Source organism: Pimephales promelas, chromosome 24 (assembly GCF_988280905.1).
Source record: "Pimephales promelas chromosome 24, fPimPro1.hap1.1, whole genome shotgun sequence".
In the NCBI taxonomy this organism is placed as follows: Eukaryota; Metazoa; Chordata; class Actinopteri; order Cypriniformes; family Leuciscidae; genus Pimephales; species Pimephales promelas.
The window spans coordinates 12,708,795-12,728,615 of NC_142792.1; the positions used below are offsets into that span (position 1 = coordinate 12,708,795).

The 19,821-nt window shown below is 37.9% G+C and overlaps 2 protein-coding genes across 4 annotated transcripts; both read left to right on the top strand.

The window, feature by feature from the left end:
• Positions 1-5: 5 nt before the first annotated feature.
• Positions 6-7,363, top strand: cep83 (centrosomal protein 83). 3 transcript variants are annotated; one of them, XM_039668286.2, is made up of 17 exons: positions 6-79; positions 247-328; positions 723-928; positions 1,010-1,160; positions 2,134-2,226; positions 2,424-2,555; positions 2,635-2,886; positions 3,750-3,881; positions 3,994-4,108; positions 4,181-4,325; positions 4,414-4,563; positions 5,184-5,259; positions 5,369-5,526; positions 5,995-6,124; positions 6,230-6,333; positions 6,783-6,951; positions 7,063-7,363. In XM_039668286.2, exons 3-17 carry the CDS (start codon positions 723-725, stop codon positions 7,216-7,218), a joined length of 2,169 nt encoding a protein of 722 aa, XP_039524220.2. In that variant the 5' UTR covers positions 6-79; positions 247-328; the 3' UTR covers positions 7,219-7,363. The 3 variants fall into 3 exon arrangements, with proteins under 3 accessions (XP_039524220.2, XP_088983215.1, XP_039524219.2); XM_089127089.1 differs by lacking the exon at positions 6-79 and adding an exon at positions 110-128; XM_039668285.2 differs by lacking the exons at positions 6-79; positions 247-328 and having other exon boundaries at positions 714-928.
• Positions 7,364-7,947: 584 nt separating this feature from the next.
• On the top strand, positions 7,948-19,591 carry LOC120476957 (sortilin). Its single transcript, XM_039668284.2, has 21 exons — positions 7,948-8,249; positions 8,930-8,992; positions 9,160-9,236; positions 9,448-9,550; positions 9,957-10,124; positions 10,242-10,315; positions 11,101-11,147; positions 11,283-11,419; positions 11,525-11,608; positions 11,936-11,996; positions 12,601-12,753; positions 13,020-13,117; positions 14,082-14,181; positions 14,259-14,430; positions 14,545-14,738; positions 17,646-17,838; positions 17,911-18,027; positions 18,109-18,235; positions 18,688-18,794; positions 18,929-19,046; positions 19,233-19,591. Exons 1-21 carry the CDS (start codon positions 8,025-8,027, stop codon positions 19,245-19,247), a joined length of 2,433 nt encoding a protein of 810 aa, XP_039524218.2. The 5' UTR covers positions 7,948-8,024; the 3' UTR covers positions 19,248-19,591.
• Positions 19,592-19,821: the final 230 nt, after the last annotated feature.

A 19,821-nucleotide genomic window follows, 5' to 3' on the forward strand; every position in this document is an offset into this window, starting at 1 on the left:
TATTTTGAAAGGCGGCTAAGGGTGCCGCCATCATCATTACGTAACAACAGTGCGTCGCTGCTGTCAGTGGTTGGATCGGGTAACTTTACAGCATCTGCTAAAATTATTTACTTATTGCACTTGTTATGGTTTGTAAAGTTTTGAGCTCATGCAGTAGGTTACACCCAGCAGAGGTGTTTATTTATAAAACGAGTGCAGTATGCACTGTTGACCAATCACTGTTATTCTCATGACATTTCAATATAGCAACAGCTAAAATTAAATTCACGGACTTCCAGTCAAGGACAACAGGAAATGCTTCATCTTGCGCTGGATTAAATGCACCGAGGTTAGTTTCCCTAGTGGTTCGGTTGCTTTGACAACACGGGAAGCCGTTATGCGTTTATGCTGGAGTAGTTGTGTTTCTACAACAACACAAGAGTGAATCACTGGAGACCAGCTTGAGCTTCACATCTAATCACTTGAGAGCAGAAGAGCCAGTAAGGACTCTTGTGCTACACATGTAGTGATTAGATGCTTTGTTCGTGCTAAGACTCTTACAAGTGATTTTTAAATAGTCAGTTCTGATGAGATGTGGTTGCATCTCTTTACATTGGCTGGCTGAAGTCATTAGTGTTGATTGAGATTCTTTTTAAGAGTCTCTTGAAGGGAAGGGAAGTATAAAAATCGTTTTCTTTTGTTCCCTCTCTCCTTTTTCTCTGTCTCTGCCTGCCATGGACCAGATGAACCCTCCAGCAATAGGGCAGTCATCTGCCCTGTTCCCAAACCTGCAGCCTGCAGGAGGAGTCGGGAAAACCGCAGTCCTCTTGGCCGGCTCTACGGGACTCACCAGCTCTGATATGGAGCTCCAGAAAATGCTGATCGATGAGCGAATGCGCTGTGAGAACCACAAGACCAACTATCAGACCTTGAAAGTGGAGCACACCAGGTGAGTGACTGTGTGAAACTTCAAGGTTGATCATTTCTACAGTTCTGGGATGCATTGTTGTGTTCAATTCTGCAAATGCAGACTGCAGGATGAATACACCCGGGCGCAGAGTGAACTGAAACGGCTGCTCAGTGATCGGCATGTCGCTCAGGAGAAACAGCAGCTGATGTTGGCCGAGCTCAGAGGAGAACTGCTGGATAAAACACGAGAGCTGGAGGAGCTCAGACTGCAGGTACAAATTGCTGTCCGCCTTAGTTAGACATCATTTTGCATAGATAGGCAACACGGAGAGTAACTTTCCGTATTTCTTGTAAGTAATTTCATTATAAGTCACTCAAAAATAATATGTAAAACTCTAGTTTTTGACATACTAGTTGCTACTAATTAAAACTTAAAAATACTAATACTAGTCTCTTATATATTCAGTTATAAATACATATGACAATATTCAAAGTTTCATAAAAACTCTAATCATTTAGATTATTATTGCACATCAAGTAAAACATTTGGATATACCTTCTAATTATATATTATGACTGACTATTCCACATTTTAGAATAATATTGAATTAATAAACCATTTGGAAATATGAGGAATTGGAAAAATATTAAATGAAATCTTATATTTATCTGCTGTTCTTGCCTCACACACGCACACACACACACACACACACACACACACTTTGTCTTTGCTTTTATAACTAAGCTAAACCTAAACTAATTTTCATTTAATTTTTAATAGTTGTAATTAACAATAACAACACTATATAAACATATTTTGGTGCTGCAGAGATAAGCAAACATATGTATTTTAATACGCTTAAATAATGTATATTATAACGATAATGTTTACGATAAAGATGTCTAAAAACATTTTAAATATTATTAAAGAATAGCAGAGTCCACACCACAACTATAACGATAATGGCTATATCATTGGAATCACTTTCAGAACAATTTCTACCAGCTGATGAATGATAAAAAGATTGACAACAGCCAATCAGAATCCATCCTGCTTTAAAAAGCTTAAGCATTTAAAGCACTAGACAACAACTGCAGCAAGAGCTTATCATAAACAGATTGATATTGTGCATTGGTGTGGACAATAATATAGTCATCATTATAGATTTCATTCTTGGTGTTGAACAGGGCTTTAGACATTTGGCTGACGAAGCACTTTTTTTGTTTTTGCGTTGACCATGTAAGGTGCTGACCCCTCAGCGGTTGGAGCTCTTGAGAGCTCAGGTGCAGCAGGAGTTGGAGGCTCCCATCAGAGAACGCTTCAACAAACTCCAGGAGGTAACAGACGTCCCTCTGCACCAGCTGACTCCCACTCCACATGCCATGACAACCACATGAGTACATGCTCCGCCAGAATCCTGTCCATCACAGATGGAAAACAAACTAATAGCTTTGTCTATACTGCTATACGTTTAGTTACTGTTTAATGTAGGTTAAGTCCTGAAATGCTCTTCTTTCATTTCTCTCTGTGACAGGAAGCCGAGAATTACAGGTCAGAGTATAATAAGCTTCGTTATGACCTCACTTTCCTCAAGTCCGAATTTGACCACCAGAAAGAGGAGCACGCTCGAGTCCTGGAGGAGAGACAGATACGACATGAAGCTGATGTATGTTTTCTCTATTTGAAAGTGTGTTTTGACCTTCAGTGTCTCTTTATGAAGGAGTGTTATATATGTGATTCTGCAGGTGGCTCGACTCGAGCATGAAAAGGAGGATCTGGCCGCTCAGCTGCAGAGCGGAGATCCGGCACGGAACGGGAAGCGTGTTGAAGCCCTGCTGAGGGAGAAAGCTCAACTGCACCAGCGGCTCAAAGGCCTGGAAGCAGAGGTCACTGAACTCAGAGCAGAGAGAAATAACTCCGGTGCTCAGGCTGAAAACGTGCAGCGGATTCAGATCCGACAGCTGGCCGAATCCCAGGCTGCAGTAAAAGCCCTAGAGGTAAGCGTATTAAAGTAAAGAGTAATGAGAAAATAAGTTCAGAGCGGTGGCACAGTGGGTAATAAACATGCTCACGATACATGAAGAACCATTCACTCAGTGTCCCAATCCCATTTCATCCATTTCTCAAAGCGGTCATAAATATATATATATATATATACAGTATTGGCCAAACGTTTGGAATTAAATAATTCTTTTATGCACAGATTAAAAACAGCAATATTGTGAAATAGTTTTCTATTTGAATATACTTTAAAGTATAATTTATAAAAGCTGTATTCTCAGCATCATTACTCCAGTCTTCAGTGCCACATCATCCTTCTTAAGTCATTCTAATATGCTGATTTTATACTTAGTTATTATCGATGTTGGAAAGAGTTGTGCTGTTTAATATTTTTTAATAACCTTTGCCACATTTTCATCAATTTAAAACATCCTTCCTGAATAAAAGTAATTAATTTCTTTCACAAAAAAGATACTGACCCCAAACTTTTGAACGCTAGATTGTTAACTTTTTATTTATCAAAGAACCCTATAAAACAAGATGTTTTCCCACACAGCTGTTTGCAACATTGATAATAATCAGCATATTATAATGATTTCTGAAGGATCATGTGACACTGAAAACTGGAGTAATGATGCTTAATATTCATAAATATTAAGTATAAAATAATTTATGTAGGCCTACTGTGGAGTCAAAAAGTCTGAGCTCACATAAAACGTCATCAATTAAATCTAATTCATTAAATGTTTTATTTTAAATATATTATGTTCTGCATTTCAGCATGTTTTTATTCAAATGCGACACAACATAAATTAAAACAATTAAGATATCTTATCAAGATCCATCTGTTATTGTGCAGGCGGAGAAGCAGTCTGTTCGTATGCAGTTGGACCGGACAGAAAGTGAACTTCGTCTATCTCAGGAACAAAACACACTCCTCACAGGCAAACTGCACAAAGCCGAGCGGGAGATCAACTCGCTCATCAGTCAGGTACACGAACACAGCCTGGGTGACTTGACCAGTCAGATTCTATGATCTCATGTCCCCATGCTTGATATCTGTAGCAATATATCCTGGCAATTGTGTATGTTTTACTGTCCAGGTTGAAGAGATGAAGCACACGCACAAGCTGGAGTTGAGTAACGTAAAACTAGAGTGTGTCAAAGCCAAAGGAGAAATAGAAAGAGACCGAGACACACTGCAGTGCCAAGTAGAGGGTAAACATGCTTCCTTCTCTTTTACTTTCTTTGAAGCTGTTTTACATTAGTAACAGTGTCTTTCTCTCTCAGGTCTGCAGTCAGATATAGAGGTCATGAAGGCAGCATTGGAGAGAAATAAAGACTTGATATCTGAAAAAGAGCGAGAGATGGTGCGCAGGGTTCAGGCAGCGAGAGAGGAGGAGATACACAAGATCGCCACCCTTCAGGAAGAAAAGTAAGCACTAATATTATCAGACAAAGTTCTAAGTTTAAAGCCTCATGGGATTTTCTACATCTTAATGCATTTATTTCATTATCACCAGGCTGGAGCTGGAGAATCGTTTATCTGAGCTCGAACAGCAGAGAGCTCTTCAGGAGGCAACAGGAAACTCCCAGAAAGAGGAGTGGGAGGAGCGTCTCCGTGCCGCCCAGCTGGGGGAGGAGTCTGTTCGTAAGGAGCTGCAAAACCTGAGGTAAGTTTCTTGAGGGTCATTTATTTTTTATTTAAGTCCACATTAAATCAGAATGAACCCTATTTACTTCCTGGTCTTATTGGGAAAATTAGGTCCCGCTTTTGTTGTTAAAGTCACAATGAAACAAAAGCAGCAACAGATCTTTTTTTACATATTGTGATGTATAAAATCATACAGATTATCATAAAAGAAAAATGTAGGCCAGGGACTTGGTTCTGTAAATCGGTTGTTGTGGGATTTTAAGTTTTGTGACTCAAAAATGGAAGCAGATGAACATGAGGTTGCGGGGGCGGGGTTTAAGCCGACAAAATGAGGAGTCCTGGAGAAGTCCTGCATAGGTCACTAGAGAGAAGTCTGTCAGTTGTGACATTTTGATCAAAATATATATTTTTTAAATGGTACCCATACATGGATGAATCATTCACAATAAGATCTATTTAGTGGTGTTACTTTAAATATCCTGTTTCTCTCTGGAATATCTCAAAAATGGGTTGCAAATGCCATTAATGTTGACTTTGAGATACTTAAAGAAATTACTTAAATGTTCAGTAGCTGTAAATGGCAAAATTATATGATTTTCAACCCCTGTTTGATTTCCTATCCGATTACATGTGATACAGAGGCAAAATTCAGCAGCAGGGTCAACAGCTGGAAGAGCTGGAGACCTCAAGAGCAGAAAATGCAGACCTGAGACGGGTAAGTGCTGTAAAATTAGTGAAATTACTGTGAATGCACATGATATTGGGGTGGAAGTCATGACGTTTCACATAACTCAAAAATAAATTTAGTGAATTGTGTTTATCAGCAAAACGCTGAGCTGAACCTGCAGATAGGAACTCTTTCTCACTCGGAGAGTGAGCTGCTAGACACCAACAGCAGAATGAGAGAAAGTCTGGAGCGAGTGAGAGAGGACTTACGGAGCGCTCGCACACAAATGGAACGGACCCAACAGGAAGCCGAGAGGTACGCCTTACGGTAACCTGGATACTAGCAGCGCTGTAAAAGAGGAAACAGAAATATTTTAGAGAATGCTGACAGCTTGCTGAGCGAGCATCAAAATGTTTTGTTTAGCATTTTTTTCAGATTAGAGGCTTAAAATAGAGTTGATTGCTAAGATGAAATGTTGGTTCCAAAGCAAGATTTAGCTTGAATAAAAGTGCGTGATATGGATGATTTGGTGATAATGGTGCATTAGATCTTTTTTTGTCCTGAAATCATTTAAAAAAAAAAATGAATCAGCAAATGTGAATATATCAGAGCCATGTCCCTAAAATTATATAGATTTAATCTTTCTGTATGTAAATTATTTATCCTGTTTGTCTTATTTGTCTATTTTCTAATACGATTTAGTTTTTTAGATGCTGACATGGTTTTTTTTAACAATGTAGTGGACAGTGAGATAAATGAATTGTCAACGTTTTACTGTCACAGGTTGGTGGAGGAGAGAAGGGTGGAATGGTTGGAGGAGAAACACAAACTACAGGACAGAGAAGCGGAACTACGGGAGAAATACAGTCAGGCGAAAGAGCGCCTTCAGAGGGCAGCATTTGCTCAGAAAAAGGTAGTGCATAAAGCCTTCAAACTACATTTTGGGTTTAGGTTAAGTTTTTTTTATGTCATAATGATTACTATTAAAGGTGCGTTATTGGTCTGTTTTCTTGTCCAGAGGAAAACCATGACTGAGGTAAAAGAAAACAAACTCCAAGACAAGATTCAGCTCCTAGAAGCCAAGATAGAAGAGCTTGAAATTGAAGCAAGCACTGCGAAAAAGTACTTTCTTGTTCTGTTTATAACACTACTTTTGCTATAAAGAACAATCTAGTTGTTTTTAGTTGTTTTAAAGTCAACGTGACATCAATATTATATATATATATATATATATATATATATATATATATATATAATATTGATGTCACGTTAATTTACATGATCATATATATATATATATATATATGATCATGTAAATTAAATATAAGAAATTAAATGTACAATATTTTATGTTGTGTGTATGGTTTTCATTGTTTTTCAACGCAGCGTCTTGCACATGATATGGCATTCGAAATATCTGTTCTAAAGTTAAGACGTCTCGACCATAGAACTTTATTTCATTTCACTGACCTGCGTCTTGTGTTTTTAACACTTTGGGTATTTGTTGTTATTTATGTGCGTGTGTCTTTTTGTATAATATTTCTAATTTATTTATGTGTTTGTGCGCTCAGGAAATCCTCATACTCTGAAGAACATGCTCAGCTCAGCAAGCGTCTAAAAGAGCTGCAGAGGAGACACAACGAGTTTCGGCGTCTGTTGCTGGGCAACCAGATGACCTCCTCCACCCCTTTGGCCCAATCCTTCCTCATCCCAGCAGAGTCCATCTTCTCAAACATCCAGGTGTCTGCAAACATCCCATCCGCATAGAATAATCTCTTGTCAGCCATAACAAAACCCAGGATATAAATCTACCGCTTTCTCATCTTGCTCTTCTCTCTTGCTCTGTCTCAGGAGGACCAGCACCAGAGGGAGTTGTGTGTGCTGCGGAGACGCTTGGAAGAGTTGGAAAACAGTCAGCAACAGCAGCTGGAAGAGCTGGCTGCTCCTCTAGACAGAGACAGAGAGAGACTCTCAAGCCCACGGGACGTCCTTCCAGACCTTTCTTAACCACTACTACTTGTGTTTTCATTCATCCTGTGCCAAAAACCAGACATACTGTGACATTTGTGAGACATTGTCTTTTAAACGTTTCTTGTTTTGCAACAGAAAGGTCAGAGATGAAATAATAAAAACTTGTTGCACTATTTTGTAATTATTTGTCTTGTGATTTTTTTTTTTTTTTACTGAGGGGGTTCTCTCACACTCAAAACACCTATGAAATGTGTGTTTAAAGAACTACATCGTGTCTTTTTTTTTAATTGTTGATTACCTGCTTTGATTTGAATAGAAGAAAATTTAATTTTTAAAGTTTAAATCTGCTTTAAGTCAAGTCTATGTCTGTGTCTCAAAACCTATTGAGCTTCCTACCTAGACAGCACATGCCCAAAACGCAGCGCGCAAAACCCGATTTCATGAGAAAAACAGTTTCACGTTTTTGTGAATTCATATAAACTTACACTAGTTTAATTAAGCATCAATACCCTCATTGTGGCGTAAGCTGATCATTCGAAAAGGTACGAATGATTGAATTCACCGCCAAAACATTAAATAGTTACGAATTACAATGAGCCTATGATGTTTTGCGCACACTATGTTGTCTTTAAATAATGCTCAAAAATCCTGCAGTTGATGCCCAAAAGTGCTGTATACCATGAATGAATGATTTCTTGCTGACTCGGACTGATATGCTGGTGAGGTAGGCAGCTCTTGCCTCTGCGGTGAGTTGATACCCGGACAGTGGCGCACACTCCTACTCCAGCGCGCATCTTCTGAGGTACCAGGAAACTTGCCTCTTTCAAATCGGTCATACAGTCATGAACTGGACTCTGCTCGTGTTCGGTAGTGTGTGCTTACTGGTCCTGGGTGAGGACGCGTTCGTACAAGGGAAGCGCGACGGGCGAACAGTAACTTTCTCTCGGACTGCACGCGGACACTCGAGATACAGACGGGACACCTGGACTGGACAAACGCGTTTCACAGCATGCAAGACTCCACTGTCTCCCAAAGACCAAGATATTCTGCTCAGCCACACACACGAGGTGAGAACGAAACACTTAAGTTCACACAATGCATTATGTGTTTTATGCTGTTTTTATTTTATTTTTGACATTGAGTTGAATGTCAAAAAGTTGAGTTCATACTACATTTAGGCTATGGCGACAAAGTTTATAGTCGTGTTAAAAGACTGTACATATGTACATATTTACTAACAGTTATATATTAGATATTTTAATAATATTTCAGTCATTTTAAAATAATATATATATATATATATATTCATAAGATTTTTTTCACTTTGAAATCAGTATGATTAACTTAATGCCTTTTACAGAGAAAGATTGGGTTCCAAATACATCAAAGTTTATAAATTACACTTGAAATATTGTTAAAAATTTGAATTGTTAATGATTTACCTGTGAAAACAGGTGTGTTTCGGTAGTGACAAATTTGGGGAGAGGAAAAATATTCAAAAACTTTATGAAAATACAATATATGTTAATACATGTGGATTTTATACAATTTGCATACAAAATTTGTGGAAAAAGACGAACTGTTTCCAACTTTGAACCAATTCTGTTAGTTTGGAACAACACAAGGGAGAGTAAATTATAGGAATTTAAATTTTATGTAAACAATTCCTTTAAATGACAGACTGAACAGGACAGTCCACTTCCATCAGTATATGTGCAAGTCTGTCCTCTGGTCTTTTTTTTTCTAGACGGGGTTTCATGGTGATGATGGATCCAGTTTTACCCTCACATGGGTTGGAGATGGAACTGGGGTTAGTCATTTTTGCCAGATGATAACAGTAACTAATAGATATCTCATCATTCTCTATTTTAAGGTTAATATATTGATAATATGGATGAACATTGCATATGGATATGGATGAAATGCATTATGAAATCATGCAGAAGTAGTGTGAACCCTTTACTGTCCTTATCTCAGGTAATCCTGGTCCTTTCCACACTCAGCGCTCCCTCAGATTCATTTTATGGAGGCGGTTCGACGCGCCTTTACAGGAGGTGAGTGGTGCAGTTTTTACCTGTTCTCAAATAACATGGAGCTTTTACTGGTGCTTCTGTTAATCAGCTATGCAACCATGATAATAGGCTGATGCCAATTTCAAAAGAGCCAAATGTCGCATGCTTATTGGCCTAGCCAGCTGTTTATTCATCTAGATCCAACCAACTTCCTTAGTTGGACTTCCTTACTGATAAGTTAAATCTTTTACAGTGATGACTATGGAAAGTCTTTTCATGATATCTCCCATGCCATCAACAACACATTTATAAAGAAAGACTTTGGGATAAGTGCTGGACCTGGGAACCCTCAACAGGTAAATAAATGTGCTAACATTAATCTGTAGCCATGGCCAAAGTCCCTTGACAAACCTGTCTCAACTAATTCTAATTATTAGCTAATATCTAATAGTAATAGATATAGCAGATTAGTAACATCACGTTGTCAATTCGTGAGAAATGAACACCAGAGAGATTCTGTGCAATCAGAAAAGGCCATGACGACTTTCTCAAGACAGCTCATGGTTTTAACAGACATTGCTATTGACAGCAAACACGTAGTGTCAAAACCCACCACAAACGACACCTTTTTAACTTCCTATGAAGTGGGTTTGGTGTGAAGCTAGTTTCCTGCTGTTGTTCCATTATTCTTTGGGACCATATATATATCATAGGGTTGTAATTCTTTTCACCAGAATTATACACTTTTTATTGCCATTACAGGTGATTCTAACAGCCAACCTGCCTTTCACCGAGACGCTAGGAGGAGTTATTCTTACGTCTATGGATGCTGGTGTGACGTTCAGATCAGTGCAACTTCCATTCCACCCAGCACAGGCTATTCAGTTCCACTACCAGGACCCAAAATATCTTGTGGTTATCAGCATTGATGTGAGTAAGGTTTCCCCTCCTGTGTCATTAAGCCCCCATAACAGTTTTTGAGTTGACTCAGGTCTTTACAACCCCCCTATTGTATTTGTACTTGTCTTTTTTTATCTCTCTCTTTAGGATGGGCTATGGTTCTCACAAGACTTTGGTAACAGTTGGTCTGAAGTTCATGAAGGTGTTCAAACATTCACATGGTGAGAACAATAACAGGGATCTGAACGAGTTTTAAGAACACACAAAACATATGAGAATGTCTGTTTACACACGTGTTAAACAATATAACTTATGCTAGATGCGATTAATCACGATTAATCGATTTGACAGCACTTAGAGTACATATATATTATTTCTGTCAAATCGAATCGTGATTAATTGCATGTGACAGAAGGTTTTGTTTAATGTGTGTGTTTATATATTATTATATGTATATGTATTGTATATACTGTATGTGTCTGTACTGTATAACACATATATTTATACATATATATGAAGAGTTCAGATGCAAAAGCCTCTAAGTGCCATTTCAAATTTTCTTCTAAAATGATCATTTTTATCAAGCTTAGATATTCAAGTTCAGTAATTTCACTTGAATGACAATAAATAGGTAATCTTCATTGCAATTTAAGTGAAATTACTGAATTTAAATATACAAGCTTGATAAAAATGATCATTCTAGAAGAAAATTTCAAATGGCACTTAGAGGCTTTTGCATCTGAACTCTTCATATATATAAATTTATGTGTGTATTTATATATGTATATATAGATACTCACACACACACATATATAATATTTATATAAATAAAAGAATATATATATACACACATTATGTAAACAATGTAGATGCGATTCATTTTTGATTAATCGATTTGACAGCACTTATAAATTATAAATATATATAGAAATACTGTGTGTGTGAATGAATCATTTTCATTTCCATAAATATGATTTTTTAATTATTATTATTATTATTATTCAAGGGGATCTGGAATTACTCTCTTCTTCAGTTCCAGCCCAAAAGGAACAGGTGCCTCTAGTCTAATCATCATTAGACAAAAATAATCAGAGTTACATTTTTTGCATAGCTGAAAGAAATTGCTAATTTATTGCTAATTTATTGACTTTACACATTCATTTACTCTATCCCTTGTGTTTGAACCAGTGGAGGCCGCAAGACGAGGCGAGCTTATTCTGAGACGGACGCAGGATTTTGGCCAAACCTTTGCCACCATCGCCAAGAACATCTTTTCTTTCGGATACATTGGTGGCTTCCTGTTTACCTCAGTCATGGAAAAACTGGTGTGGATCATTACAGACAACATGCGCACTCAAGCCTTTTTCTCTTTCCTTTCTGTAAGAATCATCATGGCGTGTTTGATTTATGAGATTGAGTTGTGTTTACAGGGCTCTCCCCGTGTCATCTATGTGTCTTCAGACCAGGGTGACCATTTCAAAAAAGCTCAGCTACCATCAGCCACTACAGAGCAGGTGTGAAGGACACACAAGCTTGAACACACTTTTGACACATATTTTAAATTAATGTATTTATAATAAATTAATGAAACATTATTATTATAGCTAAATGTATTTATAATTATTTGTTATAAATAATATATGACTGATATTGTTTTATATTTATGTGAATTTATGTATTTTCCATAAATATGTGTGGGGAAATTAATGCAAGTTGTGCCATTACTTGTTGGTCCTGCTTATTTGGCAGAAAAAAAAAAAACCCCAAAGATGATCCAAGAGCTACACACACTCATAACACTGTGCACAACTCTTTAACTCACTATTGATGTCTGTTTGCAGTTCTACTCCGTTCTGGATGGCGACGAGGACATGATCTTCATGCATGTGGACAACCCTGGAGGTGCTGTTTCACGCTTTTTAACTTCATCCATTCCTCTTTCTCCATATTATCAAAGCTGTAAAAGAGAAGTATACTTATTTTTTAACAGTTCAACCACTGCTGCTGTCAGTTTAACAGTGTGGAGGTAGGAGTTGTCAAGCGAGTTCCACTTTGTGCTGACATATCATCGAATGTCTCAGCACAAGTTGCTAGACTCTTTTGGGTCACTGTGTACGCTATTCATCTTTGAGTCTGGAGGTCTTTGTGAAGCGACGATCACTGGAAACAGATAAGAGTGAGGATGGTGTAGTCTTTCAGTCAGGCCTTTACTGTCACACTAGAGGAAATTGCACACAAATACACCCCTCATTGTATTTACACATATGTATGACATACATTACATGGTTCAACTTCAAGTGAAGAGTTCTCTTATTTCCCAGCATGCTTTTTACATGTTGATCTGTTTCTCACTGGTCGTTCGATTCACATTTTGCCACATGAAGCCGGTTAGATGGGTTTGCGGTGTTTGAATAATAATGCTTATGGCTGATCTCTTATCTCGTCTGAGAGAAAGCTGTGTCAGCGGAGTGTTTGTGTGTGATCTGATCTCGCATGCTTACAGCAGACACTTATTTTGGGACAATCTACACCTCTGATGACCGTGGAATCCTGTATTCTAAGTCTCTGGAGCGCCACCTGTTTGGCGGGGAGGGGAAGAGCGATTTCACTAACGTCACATCTTTGAGAGGGGTCTATCTCACCAACAAACTGGAGGAGGGTATGAACATATGATTTCAATTGTCCTTAAAGGGTTAGTTCACCCAAAAATGAAAGTTCTGCATCAAGGATGTACATCTGAGCTTCCGTTTATCATATTTGTTGAGAAATCGCTCAAGTTTAAGAATATCTTCACTTGTGAATGAAAGGCTAATGACTTTGGAATAATATGAGGGGGATGACTGAATTTTTATTTTGGGTGAATTAACTCTTTAAGTACCAAATCACAAATGTAATGGCGCTTAATCATCACCTCTTGGCCTGCAGATGGACGCATTCGTTCAGTAATTTCGTTCGACAGAGGTGGCCGATGGAGATTTCTGAATAAACCAGAGAATGTGGATTGTCCTGAAAACTCTAAAAAGGTAACAGCTGAGGACTGAGTGAAGAGAAATTTTATCTGTTGAAGTTTTGATGTTTTCATGGCTCAAACAGGAAGAACATATTGAACATATTTTTAAAATGAGCCAATATTGGACGAACATTTTACAAAAGAAAAAGCCTATTTTAAAAATGTTTATGAAAGCTTTTGACGAATGTGATGTAATAGAAGTAGTCATAGATGTTTTCTTCAGTATTGTGGTGTAAATCCTAGTAAAACGGATTATCAAAAAAGAAAAAATCTTGGGGAGGGACTTCCAGAGTGAATTTTCATTTCATGCAGACTTAAAGGAGTGGTTCACTTTAAAAAAAAAAAAACTTTGGCTGATAATTTACTCACCCCCATGTCATCCAAGATGTCTTTCTTTCTTCAGTCGAAAAGAAATTAAGGTTTTTGATTAAAACATTCCAGGATTTTACTCCATATAATTGACTTCAATGGGAACCAAACGGTTCAAGGTCCAAAAGACAGTTTCAGTGCAAAGGGCTTTTAAACGACACCAGACGATGAATAAGGGTCTTTATCTAGTGAAACGATCTGTAATTTTAAAAATAAATTAAAAAAGTTTAAGTTTTATAAGCTCAAATTCTGTGATGAGCGTTCATGACTCTCCTGTTCAAACTCGTTCATCAAAATGAACAAATCTTTTTTTGAGTCATGACTCGAAGGGTCCTAGATAAGAGCCTTATTCATCGTCAGGTGTTGTTTAAAGCACTTTGAAGCTGCACTGAAACTCTCATTTGGACCTTGAACCGTTTGGTTCCCAATGAAGTCCATTATATGGAGAAAATCCTGGAATGTTTTCATCAAAAACCTTAATTTCTTTTCGACTGAAGAAAGAAAGACGTGGACATCTTGGATGACATGGGGGTGAGTAAATTATCAGCAAAAGTTTTTTTTAAAACTAAACTACTCCTTTAAAAGGTTTCTGTAAATGTGTGTTCCAGTGTAACCTGCACATCCACGGAGAGCACAGTCATTTCAGCGGAATCACTCCCATGCTGCCTCTCTCTGAACCCACCGCCACTGGTCTAGTCATCGCGCATGGTACTACTCCCTCCCCTCTATCCCCACAGCTTCCACCTTGCCCGACAAACTGGTCTAAATGTTAAATGTCACTGCAGGCAGTGTCGGAGACTCCATTTCTGCTGCCCGGCCAGATGTGTACGTGTCTGCGGACGGAGGTTACACCTGGAGGGGGACTCTGAGAGGACCTCACCACTACAGTATCCTGGACTCCGGAGGCCTGTTAGTGGCTGTGGAGGCGCATAGAGACAGACAGATCAGCTCCATAAAGTAACACTATCACTTGCCCTGTTGAAAACATCTCTTTTATGATAAATGAAGTCATATTTCGAAATGGAATTTGTGTTTGCTGTCGAATATGACTATGGATGTGGATGTTTTCAGGTTTTCCACAGATGAAGGACAATGCTGGAAGACATATAATTTTACAGGCCACCCGATCTTCTTGGCAGGACTGGCATCAGAGCCAGGCACTAAGACAATGAATATCAGCATTTTCGGCTACCGCCCAGATGATGATGATCAGCCCATGTGGGTGGCTGTCACCATAAACTTTGAACACCTGCTCACCAGAGAATGTAAGAAACTTTTCAAGAATTTTGGGCAGATTTGATCTCAAATACTATAATAAGTGTCATATGAATATCATTAAGGCTCAGTCCAGCGTTGGGGAAAGTTCATTTAAAAGTAATGCATTACAATATTGTGTTACTCTGCGGAACATAATTGCGCTATTTTGCAAGGGAAGACAAGAAACTTTGAAATCACTAGTTAAAGGATTAGTTCACTTTTGAAAAAACTTTTGCTGATAATTTACTCACCCCCATGTGATCCATGTCTTTCTTTCCTCAGTCGAAAAGAAATTTAGGTTTTTGATGAAAACATTCCAGGATTTTTCTCCATATAATGGACTTCAATGGGAACCGGATGGTTCAAGTATCAAAAGACGGTTAATAACTGTTTCAGATGCAGCTTCAAATGTCTTTGAACGATATCAGACGATGAATAAGGGTCTTATCATGCAAAACGATCGGTTATTTCAAAACTTATTCCAAAAATGTAACTTTTCTAAGGACAAATGCTAGCCTTGCTATATTCTCTGAGGCACGTTTGTAACGTCACGTAATACGTAATTACGTTCAAAAGGTCACGGGCGACGTAGCCGGAAGTACAGAATCAAAATCGTCCGACATCGTTGTTTTTCCTTTTAATTCCTTTTTTTGTAAACGGTGTTTGAGTTAGTTTGCACGTTCAACCTATGCGTTCAACTTGTAAACACTGACTCTGTACTTTCGGCTACGTCGCCCGTGACCTTTTGAACGTAATTACGTAACACGTGACGTTGCAAACGCGCCTCACAGAATATAGCAAGGCTAGCATTTGTCCTTAGAAAAGTTACATTTTTGGAATAAGTTTTGAAATAACCAATCGTTTCGCATGATAAGACCCTTATTCATCGTCTGATATCCTTTAAAGACATTTGAAGCTGCATCTGAAACAGTTATTAACCGTCTTTTCGATACTTGAACCATCCGGTTCCCATTGAAGTCCATTATATGGAGAAAAATCCTGGAATGTCTTCATCAAAAACCTAAATTTCTTTTCGACTGAGGAAAGAAAGACATGGACATCTTAGATGACATGGGGGTGAGTAAATTATCAGCAAAAGTTTTTTCAAAAGTGAAATAACGTTAATCCTTTAACTTGGCTTTGTGCTCATGATGTGATTTTTGATTATTAGATTATGTAGTTGTTTGTTTTTAGTAGTTTATTACTTTGAACAAAATATAAAAATGGTCCACACTTTTCTTAAAGGTGCCATCTGTCAAAAAAAAAATCAAATCATACTCCATATTCCATACCAGATGGGGGCAGTGTACCTCCAGAAAGTGACACAAACGAGCACTGTTTTGCTCTCTCTCTCCCTCGGGCATATTAATCAAACCATTTGACACGATAGTTAAAGTTTGGAAGACCGCAGTTTCACGTGGAGCATTTGGAGATTTTTAGAGATTAGAGACTCATTGAACAACATCTCAACTCTAAATTATCTCTAAATTATAAAGGCTGCCTCATAGACTACTGTCTCAAATACAAATAAAAGCACAGGCTATTATTTGAAGTTTTACAGTATTCGTTTTGTTCATATTACTTTTGTTAGTTTGAATTAATTTGACAGACAGCATTCACTGATCTTGACCAAGCTAGCGCAATTCAGAGCTGCCAACTCTCACGAATTCACCATGAGACATGCAATTAACGCTTTTCATACACTCTCATGCCACACATCAATTTTGTCATGTACAGAAAAGGACACGGAGACAACCCTGTTCCTGGCGCCACACCAACACTGCGCGTATTCCAGAGAATGTCTAATTGAAAGGCTCTGGCGTATTCTTTGTCTCCCTTATCAAACACACCTGATTCACCTGATAATCACAGCTCTCAGATTCTGTCAATTTTATTACGCAATTCAAACAATAAATACAGTTTTGGCGCTTGTAAATGTTACACCACAGATCCCTAGCGCACGTAAACCGATCATCTCCACTAGCTAATGGTAAAAGAACACGAACACTGTTAAGATACAAAGATACAGTATGCTACACCTTACCAAAATGCATTCCTCATGCATAATATCGACCAATGATTTTTTGAACTCTTCCCTGAACTGAAATGTAGTATCGGGCTGTACTTCATCAAGTTCAAGTACACCCACAAGCCGTGCGAGTTATTCGTGTACTGCAGTTTGGCTGGTGGTTATGTTGCCCGCCCGCATACTGCCTCCCTTTGCCGAAACTGGTATTATGACACCTGCCGGTCCGGGGCTAGTCATTTAGCATGCTAATTCAGGTTAATATCTCGGCAGCACTATAACTTGTCATTTTTTAATGACATCATCAACCTTATTTCTTGATGCATGTAGTTCATTTTTTGGATAGTTTAACCTGAATTTTTACAGATGGCCCCTTTAAGAGATAAACCCTGCACCACCTGTATGTTTTCACAATCACAAGGTCTTCTATGTGCCATACACATAGGTGTCTAAATGTAAAAAAAAATATATAATAGGCTAATAAAACATCTGATCTTACAAGATATGCTGGTTTGTTAAGCTGAATAGCCAATCAGAGTGATCTCTCTCACCGGTGTGCTGTGGCGCAGTTTCAATATGCTCAAGGCCAACAGACACTCGGTGACAGGCCAACATTCTCCAACTATCAACTTGCAGTTACTACATTTAAAATGGAAAAATTACAGTTCCTAAATTTTTACAATCTCTTTGAGTTCTGGGTTGTTGCTGGCTCAAGTCTGTATGATAGTCTAGTCCCTTAATATATATATTTTCACCAGTTCTATCATCTACTGGGTGAAATCATTGCTTGGAAAATGAACACCATTGCTCACACTACTCAATATCATTCATATCTGTGCCACAAATGTGTCAATTTAAAGGGGTTTGTTTAAATCGTCATATTTCCTAGGTGGTGAACAGGACTATGTGATGTGGTTGGCGCACTCCGACTATGACTCTGACCCAGAAACAGACGGCTGTCTCTTGGGCTACAAGGAGACATTTAGAAGACTGCAAAAACTTTCAGCATGTAGAAACGGGAGAGGATATGTGGTCAGCAAGCAGCAGCACCCGTGTCTTTGCACTAGAGAAGACTTCATGTGGTAGGAAACATTTGTAGGTTTGGACTTCTGCTTGTACCCAAAGGGTTTTCTGAACATCTATCCTGTCAACAGTGACTATGGCTTCTATCGACATGAAAACAGCTCGGAGTGTCTCCCACAGCCTGACTTCCTGAATAAAACTCAGGATATTTGCTCAGATGGGGAGCTAGAGGACCTTCAGACTTCAGGGTGATTAAATACATCTTGTTTTCTGTTTGGACATTTCATACTCACACTTCGCTGTTATAATTATACCACTGTGTCAAGCAGGTATCGTAAGATTCCTGGAGATAAATGTGAGGGCGGTTACAGCCCTACAAGAAGAAACAATGCTTTCAAAAATAATTGTGGGAAAGACAGTTCACCTGCTTCCTCAAATTTGCATATTGAGAATTCAGTAAGTAGTCCATTTCTGAGAATTAGTCATTAATTTGAGGGTGGCCGAAAACATTCAGTAAAAATTATTTTAAAGACATTTTGGGCCATTCTTTGAGGATGGATGTTACATACAATATGAAGAGCATAAATACTTTTAAGAAGTAAAATTTGCTTACGCATTATAAACAAGACTGCTCTATTTTGGAATTAACATGGCTGTCGTTCAGCTGCATATGTTATTTTTTTCAACAGTTCAATAAATAAAATTGTGGTGACAATCAGTTACTTTTGGTCTGTTTTTCTTTGTCTGTTATTCATAAAGACTTATTTGCTGCAAACTACTGTTTTAACAATATAACTTCAGATCGAGTCAGATAAAATTCCCTCCTTCCAAAATTCACAGACTATTGCATTATTATATATAAATATAATAATTGTTGCTAAATGTATTTACTGTCTTTTTATTTGCAGCCAGGCATGCTGATTCTCATTGTGGTATGTTCTTGTGTGGGGGTCATCGGCTTGGTAATTACTGCAGCTTTAATAATCACTTCAAGGAGAGTAAACTGTAGGCAAAGGTAAGGAAACATGATAAAAACCTTCATTTTCTTGTGTTTGATATTACATCCATTTAAAGTCATGTTTAGTATCTGACATTCGAATTGCCTTGCAGAAGTCACAGTCTCTTCTGGTCAAATTTTGTCCCCTGCAGGTCACCTGCGTATCGCTTTTCTGTTCTGCAACTCCAAGAAGATGATCTGCATGTTAACTATGAGAGCAGCTCCAATGGCAAACTAAATGGTTTCCAGGACCAGGAGGATTCAGATGATGTGAGCTTGATTAAGCAAACAATATTATCCTCTCTTCATCCATTCAGTTTATATTGATTTAAAATTTTAAGTATATATAAAAAAACCCTCACACACACATGCCCCTGTTATCTCCTAATAAATGCCTGTTTATTATTGTTATTATTATTTTGCATTCACTTGCTAAACTTTTTACCTTTTCTTTAGGATCTCATCGAATGAACAATATAAGTTGGAACAACTCAAGATTGGCAGACAGAAGTCAATTGTTTCAAATGAATCTCTTCTCAACCCCAGGCACCATAACTGGACAGTAAATGGCTAGAAATAATGTTGAACTGAAAATGATATCTTGCTGCGGTCAGGTTCTTGTTTTGTTTTATGAAGTGTCTTATGTAGGCACCAGAGGATAATGTATAATTGCGAGTGAATTTACCTTCACACCCTGTCTTTTGCACTGGAATCATTCATATTCCCTCAAGCTGCTGCTGGCAATCCTCCTTGAGTTTTGGGACTATGTATTTTCAAATAGACCTACTGATCTACTGTTATTTGTAAATAAATGAAAATGCATTTAAACAGCCTGCATTATTTATGCTCTTCTAATCATAATTGTTTTATAACACAATATTAAGTATATTTATATCTTAGAGCATAAAATAATTTGAAGATTTTTTTTAAATAGCTTCATATAGAATAAAGTATTTTACATTGCACAGTGCAAATTGCTCTACCACTAATGAAAATATAGAAGAAAAAAAATCAAATGAGAAAGAGAAAGAGGCCAAAGAGTTGT

Bases quoted from the DNA above. Each gene is read 5' to 3' on its own strand.
- LOC120476957 (XM_039668284.2), top strand. From the start codon at position 8,025: ATGAACTGGACTCTGCTCGTGTTCGGTAGTGTGTGCTTACTGGTCCTG. The intron at 14,431-14,544 runs GTAACACTATCA...GGATGTTTTCAG, and splicing joins AGACAGATCAGCTCCATAAA to GTTTTCCACAGATGAAGGAC. The intron at 14,739-17,645 runs GTAAGAAACTTT...CATATTTCCTAG, and splicing joins ACACCTGCTCACCAGAGAAT to GTGGTGAACAGGACTATGTG.
- cep83 (XM_039668285.2), top strand. From the start codon at position 714: ATGGACCAGATGAACCCTCCAGCAATAGGGCAGTCATCTGCCCTGTTC. The intron at 5,260-5,368 runs GTAAGTGCTGTA...TGTGTTTATCAG, and splicing joins AAAATGCAGACCTGAGACGG to CAAAACGCTGAGCTGAACCT. The intron at 6,125-6,229 runs GTAGTGCATAAA...TTTCTTGTCCAG, and splicing joins CAGCATTTGCTCAGAAAAAG to AGGAAAACCATGACTGAGGT.